An 8,409-nucleotide genomic window follows, 5' to 3' on the forward strand; every position below is an offset into this window, starting at 1 on the left:
GGGTCCAAAAGACCAGCTAGATATTGTGCCCAAAATCAATTGCCCATTTGATCATTACTTCTTTTACAATCTCAATCTCATCCATGGTATACCAATCTAGTAACAAATTATACATTTTCGATAACACTTTGCCTCCATTCCCCAGCAATTCAATTTGAAATTTTGACTTTTTTTCTTCAAATCCCCAATTTCTTTTATCTTTATTAAACAAATCGTTAACTTGATGATATTGTAGCCATCCCGTAAGTCGCTCTTAAATTTGATCATAAGGTTTTAACTCATTTGTTTTTACAATGATTTCTTCATAGGTGACCCCATTTCCATCCATATTGAGTTTTTGTATTGACAGCATGTTCACAGGAGAGATCCGCCATGGCGTTTTCTTTTCTAGAAGGCCAGCTAGAGAAGGGGCTGGGCTTCCCCATCTATGCCATTCTGCTGCCCAAGATTCAGGAGTCAACACTTTTCAGGTATCTGCACTGCTTGCCAGGTAAGTGCATAGCAGGGGAGGGGGAATCCATGACTCCGTGTAACTTGTTGCAATTTCCATCAGCTACAAACAGTTATCAGGGATGATGGGAGACATAGGTTGTCTATACATAAAATAAAATAAAAAGCCTTCCAGTAGCACCTTAGAGACCAACTCAGTTTGTCATAGGTATGAGCTTTTGTGTTGTGCATGCACACTTCTTCAGATATATGATACACATGAAGCACACTTCACCCCGCCATCCGGGGGGGGGGATCCTGGGAAATGTAGTTTTATTAAGGCTGTTGGGAATTGTAGCTCTCTGAAGGCTAAACTACAGCTCCCAGGCTTCTTGGGAGAGGGAATGGGCTGTAAATGAATGGTGTGCATGCAGCTATAGTCCTGCAGGATTTGAGGGCCATAGGTTCCCCACCCCTAGTTTGTTGTCTGCGATTGCAGCTGAGTATCATTCACTGAGCTGTGCAGCTCTTCAAATAAGCTTACAAGCTCTGAAGGGGACAGGAATAAGAAAACAGGGACTGCAAGCAGAAGCCTCTAAGATTTGCCCAGCTGTTTAACCCTAAGCTCCACAGATCCTCTTAGTGCTGCCATCTGGAATGAGAGCCTAGGCCAGAAACTTCGCCAAGCCAAGTTCCCGCAGATGTTTTGGACTACAACCGCCATCAGCTGAAGGGAATGAGTGCTGGCTAGGGCTGATGGGAGTTGTAGTCCAAAGCATCTGGAGGGCCAAAGGTTGGCAAAGGCCGGCCTGGGAAATTATCGCCCCATAGTCATGGCTTCAGACCTGCATTACACATTTCCCTAATAGAATGGGCAGCGCTGAATTGCACCCAGCATTGGGGGGGGGGTCGCTGCGTGTGCACGACATCACATATGCGACCCCCCCCAACCCAGCCAAGCCAACTCTGTCCGCCATCTCACACCCACCCATTGCCAGCCAACTTATCTTTGTGAAAGGGACATGTGGGGTGAAGATGCCACGCTAAATCCGATCCCATTTTTGTTCTTTTGTCTATGGAAGCATAGAAAAGTTTTTTTTAATGCACACTTTGAGCAACGGAACCTAGAGAGCAGCTTGCACACTTTTGACATTGCCATAGGACTCCCACCTGCAAAAATGATTCGCCTACCATTTCTGGCTCACCCCACCCCACCCACGGGTGAAACTTACTGCCACCGAACCATGTCTTCCAGATAACAAAGAAACATAGGGCAGTACACAACTCAGTGTTACTCAGAGGGGATCTGTTGAAACGAATGGACCTAACTCCGTCCTGTTCATTCACTTCAATAGGTCTGCTCTGGGTGAAACTCAGTTGACCAGTACCGCTAGAGTTGGGAGAGGTTTCTGAGTTTGTCTGGTTCAGTTCCTTGCTCAGGGCAAGAACTGCAACGTGGGATAGAACAAGCGCACCCATGACAAATGGCTATCCAGATTCTGCTTTAAAAGCCCCTCCAGTGAAGGAGTGTCTGCCACTTTGCAAAGCACTAAGTCATACCATGAGGAAGTTTCTTCTAACAATTAGCCCATGGAGACTCATTTGGACAAAGGGGGCAGTGCTCCACCAGCCTCCGCCTCCGCCTCCCTCTTCCCTCAGTCTACCCAGTTCTAGTGGGGCGAAGGCACTCGCTCTCAGTTTCCTCCACCTTAGTTTCAGCGTTGCCCTTGGAGAACTCAGCAGGGAGGAGGAGGATAAGGACAAACTGTGGCCCTTGATGTTCAGCCCCAGCCAGAGTAGCCAATGGTCAGGGATGATGAGAGCTACCATCCTGGCCACAAGATCTCCATCTTAGGTTGCTTCCAGACAGTGAAGCATAGTGAACATTCATCCTGGTTCCATTGCAGGGAGATTGGACGACTTGGATATATATTGAAATCCCTCCTTCCTTGGAGGTTTTCAAGCAGAGGTTGAATGACCATCTGTCATGGATGCTTCAGTCGACATTCCTGCATTGCAGGGGGTTGGACTAGATGACCCTTGGGATCCCTTCCAACTCTACACAGTTCTATGACTCTATGAAACGAGCATCCGTCAGGGAGGTTAGACGAGGTTGCATCACTGCAAGTGCGTCCAACGCTTCCCAGCAGCCACTTTCCTTATCCCCGCTCAGGCATAAAAATAAAACAAAATCGGATGTTTTCGAGAAGCGGGTTTGTTGCGCAAGATCTCCCCATCAGCTGCAATTGGGCAACCGGAATTTGCCATGTAAGATTGCAGCCCGCCCGAAAGCAGCGAACCAGCTTGGAAGTGCCCCCTGATTTCAAGACTGTGCGCTTATCGGTCTTCTGGAGCGCCTTTTCTTGTGCCGGCAACAGGCGTAGCTTCACTTAGCATTTACAATGTTGGCTTGGCTTCCCATCGCCGCCTCTCCCAACTCCTTGCCCCTTCTGCCAAGTCCTACCCGGACGGCGCCGCCGCCTGCGAGCTCCGCCGCCTCTCCTGCGTCCCACCGGCAGGAGTTTCCTAGCCCGGCTCCCACTCCCTCTGCCGCCTCGGCCACTTACCCGTCTGGCCACTGGCGAGATCCAGGTGCTGGAGCAGCTGGAGCAGCCCGAGCGCGCGCAGCGCCGGGCGCATCGTCGAACCGGAACGGCGCCCAGGATGCGCGCGAGCTCAACCCGCCGCTCGCTCCACACCCGGCGCCTCCACGAGCGCCGCTGCATTCCCGAGCCCCACAGTCCCCGCCTCCCGATTGGCTGCAGGCGCCGAGCCCGGCCAGGGCTACTGGCCCCGCGGAAGAGCCAATCACCGGGCAGGGACTCCCCCAGCCCGCCCACCCCCCCCCGGCAAACTCTCTCTGGCGGGCTGTGCCGACCAGCAGGCAGGGAAATCGCGTGTGGGTGGCTGGGAGGGGGGATACCGCCCCTCCTCTCACTGACATACATAGTACCATGGGGACCCAAAGAGAGGGAGGCTGGGCGGTTTGCACATCTGTGTCTGCGTCCAAAAGTCTCAGCACCTCCCCTACTATACTGTACAGGTGAAACTCGGAAAATTAGAATATCGTCGAAAAGTGCATTTGTTTCAGTAATGCAACTTAAAAGGTGAAACCAATATATGAGATAGATGCATGACATGCAAAGCAAGATATGTCAAGCCTTAATTGTAATTATTTGTTGTTAGGCGGGTCAATTATAAATGGAATGTTATTAATGAAATGTAATAGCAATGCTTATTTTTGTATTATTGTAACTATTTGTTTTATTACTGTGGAATTTCCAAAAGAAAGCATTTGTAAAAATTAAAAGAAAAAACAACAACAATAAGTTGCATTACTGAAATAAATGCACTTTTCGACGATATTCTAATTTTCTGAGTTTCACCTGTATGTATTCAGAATCTATCTATTTGCTCAGTGGCAGCAGGATTCAAATTTGCTTCCACATTACCAGTGGTAGCACCAGTGTTACCAGTAGAGTACTGCCAGGTGCTGGTGCTATTTTTTACCTATACCTTGTTTACCCGCCAGGTACCAGTACTATTGCCTGTGGTGCTAACACTGGTGCCGCTAGTATACGTAGGTAATTTTTGAGTCCCGCTTTTGAGTATATCGGGATGGCTGCTTTTTAAAAACAGGAGTAGCCAGTGTAGAACCCTCCAGATGTTGTGCTGGGCTAGAGAAAAATAATGAAGGGGAGGGCAGGACAGGTGCATATCAGCTGGTGCATATTTTTCCACCCCTGAAAAGACTTCTTGTTGAGGACAAGCACAAACTATTGTGGATTAAGAAAACTGCATTTCAGTGCTATAACTGGGTTAGCGTATGTACAGCCATTGTCTGATTTTAGCATCCTTCTGTCTCTTGTGGAACCGAAGCAACAGAAAGGCGTGCAAACAGAATGGAAAATAAAATATATGGACTTCTCCATCTCTCACTGTAAAACAGGGAGCTGCTTCCTGAAATTGCTTTCATTTAATGTCTAATACTTGGCAGTGCCTACTTTCAAAACTTGGCATTCACTCTTTTCAGTAAACAGATGTCGGTCCTGACACCCAGCACGCCAGGTGGCATTTGGCGCCATCAAGTGGTCACGACATTTGTCCTGCTAAAAGTCCCTTAGAACAAAACAACTTGCTTTGCCTGTGCTGAGTAGCAACAACTTGTGGGCCACCTTGCAAAGAAATAATGGGTTACAGGGCAAAGGCTAGCTTGCATATTGAACATTTACTTGAGCAGCATTTAATTGCATATTGAGGAGTAGATGTGCAGAGCTCCTTTATGTGAGGTGGGTTCGTGAGTGGCCCAGGATCCCCACCCCCGTGTAGATTCCCCTTTATATGATCCTGAAGCATACAACCAGGGGAGGCATAGCTGACGTGTTGGGGCTACACAGTGTGATCCCTTACATGCAGTGTCTGAGAGGGAGGGCCAAATTGACCTCTTACCATTAGCCAGTAGTGGCTAGTACTCATGGGAATGGTAGGGTGAAAGACAGACAGGTGTGGGCTGGCTAAGGGCAGACTGAGGTTGGTGGGTCAGGGCGCATTCACACTAATGGACCAGCCTCCCCTGGTGTTAATTCCCAATTTGTGGTCCGTGGACAAGCTTCATTAAGCTAGTTTACGGTGGTCTGCAAAAATGCAATTAAAAATAATACAGCAACTACCACAGTGCACTGCAATTGCTGCAACAGGCAGAAAAATAATTAAGTGGTCTGCCAAGACCCTCAGCAACTTTCAAGTGGTCGGTGGGGAGAAAAGTTTCACAATCACCAGTTTAGCCTGTGAATGGGTGTTTTTAAAAATACGATTTCTTACCTGCCCTTCACCATAAACTCCCATGGCAGGTTACCAGATAATATATAGTTATAAAAACAAATGCACAGTTACAACTGTACAAAACGAGTTAAGCCCTTACACCCAGCAAAAGAGACGGGTCTCACAAAACAAAACAAAAGCCGTCAAATTGCATGTTGATTAATTCATTAATTTGATACAGGATTGTTCTGATGTATGTGTTTGCCATCCTGAGAAACGTCTTAAAGGTGTCATTCCCTTTTATGCAAAAGAAAAGGGGTTATGTGATTTTTTTTTATACTTGCCCCACTTTTACAGACATGAATAATAGAAGTAAAACAAATTATCAAAGGCAGGATAAAACAAAAATAAAAAACATCTGCTTAAAAAGCCCAGCATAGCAAATAGTAGAAGCTAAAAGAAACTTAAGGCTTGGTGAAACAGAAGTTTTGAGTTGGTGTCTAAGTCAGCCTTGAGAAACCTGGGGCCTCTCCAGATGTTGTTGGACTGTGACTCCCACCATCCCTTCCCATCGGCCATACTGGCTGGGGCTGATGGGAAAGAAGAGTCAAACAACATCAGGAGGGCCACAGTTTCCCCACCCCTGGTCTAAATATTAGAAGTGGCCCTAAAAATCTCAAAGGGGAGGAAGTTGCATTGGCTGAAACTATAGTATTTAACTCGGGTCGGCAACCTAAGGCCCATGGGCCACAAGTAGCCCATGGGGGTCGTTTAACTGGCCTACAAACCGTCCCTGAATCGAGCTGTCCGTTTGGCGAGTCCCTGCACGCTGCACTGCGCCAGTTTAGCGCAGCGCAGGAACTTGCTTCCACGGCACTGAAAATCGCATCTGCGCAGATGCAGATGCCGGGAATCACGTCTGAGCAGACGCTGGAAATCACAGGCACGTGTGCTCACGCACATGCGATCCGGCCCACGGCTCACTCTGCTAGAGTGAACTGGCACAGGCGAGGTAAACCTTGCCAACCCCTGATTTAACTGAATGGTGCTTTGAGATATACTGGGTTGTATGCAATTAAATGAAAATATTTACAGACTTTATAAGAATACATCTATGGCCTATGCAAGATACATTAATAATCAATCTTCTGTGCCTTCACACCACCGAAATGCAGACGCTGTATATAGTATCACATTCATGTCTGCAGACTGCACCTCAGTCATGATGTCTCATGCAATTATTCCATTATTATTGCATTGTTGTGCACAATCCCAATCTCTGAGCGAAAGACTCCAGTGGTTCATGTGCTTATTTGTTTATTTACTATATTTGTACGGTATATAGCCTGAATATCATAGGTCAGCTCAGAGCAGAAAAATGCAAAACGAGAACATAAAATACATAAAACAAAAACTAATACCCCCCCTTCTAGAAGCACATTTAAAAGGCCATAGAATGTTAATTAGCCAAAGGCCTGATTATAGAGAAACATTTTCATCTGGCACCTAAAGATATGTAATGAAGGCACTGCAGAGAGCACTCCACAAATGGGGAGCCACTGCAGAAAAGGTCCATTCTCATGTTGCCACCTTCTGGATGTCTCATGGAGGAAGGGCCTCAGATGATAAGTGCAGGGTTTGTTTGGGAAAAGGTGGTCCTTGAGGTATTGGTGTCCTGAGCAAAGGAACTGGTTTGCTCTTATAAATTCTACCCAAAATATACAGGATCACAGGTTTCAAAGGGACCCACGAAAGCTCATACCTATGACAAACTTAGTTGGTCTCTAAGGTGCTACTGGAAGGATTTTTTATGTATATTTTGACTGCGTCAGACCAACACGGCTACCTACCTGTAACTAGTAAAAAATATACGTATTCCTAGACTTATGCTTTGTAAAGGTTTTATAATTTTCTCAAACCTACGTTACAGAAATATGAGTATTTATTTACGTAGTTACCTTGACTTCACTCGCTCTTTTGCATCTATTGATTTGCTTGGAGTTCTATTATCCAGGGTTGCTTTTTTGCAACTCACTTCTACTCAAGAGTAGACCCCACTGGGATTAATGCACCCAAATTAGTCGTGCCCATCCATTTCAATGGGCAACTCTTGACTAATGTTGGGTAACACTCTATGCCTTTTTAAATGTGTTCCTGGAAGAGGGGTTTATTGGTTTGTTCCTGTTCTTATTTATGTATTTTGTGTTCTCGTTTTGCATTTTTATGTGAACCACCCTGTGATCTTCAGATGAAGTTTAAAGAAATAAAATGAAAATAAGCATCCTTCCCATTGCTGAAAAGCGGATGAATCCTAAACCCTCTTGCAAGGTCTACTTCCTAAAGTTGTTGAGCTTTTTTTGGGGAGAGATCACGGCCCATTGAAATGGATTTGTTGTTTAGTCATCTTACTCTGTTCTACTCTCCATAACCCCATGAACCAGAGCATGCCTTGGAAACTCTCACTTTATTCTCAAAGCTTCTTTTTTATGTCCATGGAGTTTCCTTGGCAAAATGCTGGAGTGGTTTGCCAGTTCCTTATCCAGGTGGATCACATTTATGACCTGTCCGTCTTGAGTGGTCCTGCACAGCATAGCTCATAGCTTCTTGGAGTTATTCAAGCCCCTTCGCCACGACAAGGCAGTGATCCATGAAGGCATTGAAATGGATGGGCATGACTAATTTGGATTCATTAAATTAAGTGGTGTCTACTCTTGAGTAGAAGTGAGCTGCAAAAAAAGGGAACATCACGGGGGGGGGGCAGAGCCTCAGTTAACTTAGTACTTTCAATGCTTTTCAATAATTTTTGTGGATGAGGGGGCAGCTACGCCCATGCATGTTTATCAGGAAATAAGCCCGTTGGATTCAAGGGGCTCTTACTCCCAAAATACTCCCTGCATCTGACTGCGGCCTTAACGAGGTAAGAAATACATGCATGCAGTGAGGTGTCATGAATTTTGCGTGTTACTTTTTACCCGCTGCTTTGGACGAATAATAATAATTGCAAAAAGCATTGATACTATTCTGGCTGCCCCATTGCGGCTGTTGCAGCTGAGAAGCGACTACCGGCTCCCGACCACCCGCCCCCTCGCACCAACCAATTTCCTCAAGGGCTGCAAGCCGAGCCCTACCCGCCTTCGCCCACCGCCCCAAAGTTTAATCCGAGTTCCCCATATTATGGCCGTGGGGAGCAAAAGCACAAATTGCTCGCGGCCCCTTTAA

At 46.4% G+C, this 8,409-nt stretch overlaps 1 protein-coding gene across 2 annotated transcripts in view; it reads right to left on the bottom strand.

The window, feature by feature from the left end:
- The window catches only part of LOC118087425 (discoidin, CUB and LCCL domain-containing protein 1), a 38,333-nt gene extending 35,163 nt beyond the window's left edge, over positions 1-3,170 (bottom strand). For both annotated transcript variants that reach the window (XM_035120050.2, XM_035120049.2), the window contains exon 1: positions 2,997-3,170. In XM_035120050.2, the coding sequence (XP_034975941.2) occupies positions 2,997-3,069 (73 nt within the window). In that variant the 5' untranslated portion in view covers positions 3,070-3,170. The remainder of the gene's footprint in view (positions 1-2,996) is intronic.
- Between the last annotated feature and the right edge of the window lie 5,239 nt (positions 3,171-8,409).

This window comes from Zootoca vivipara, chromosome 6, assembly GCF_963506605.1.
Source record: "Zootoca vivipara chromosome 6, rZooViv1.1, whole genome shotgun sequence".
Taxonomy (NCBI): Eukaryota; Metazoa; Chordata; class Lepidosauria; order Squamata; family Lacertidae; genus Zootoca; species Zootoca vivipara.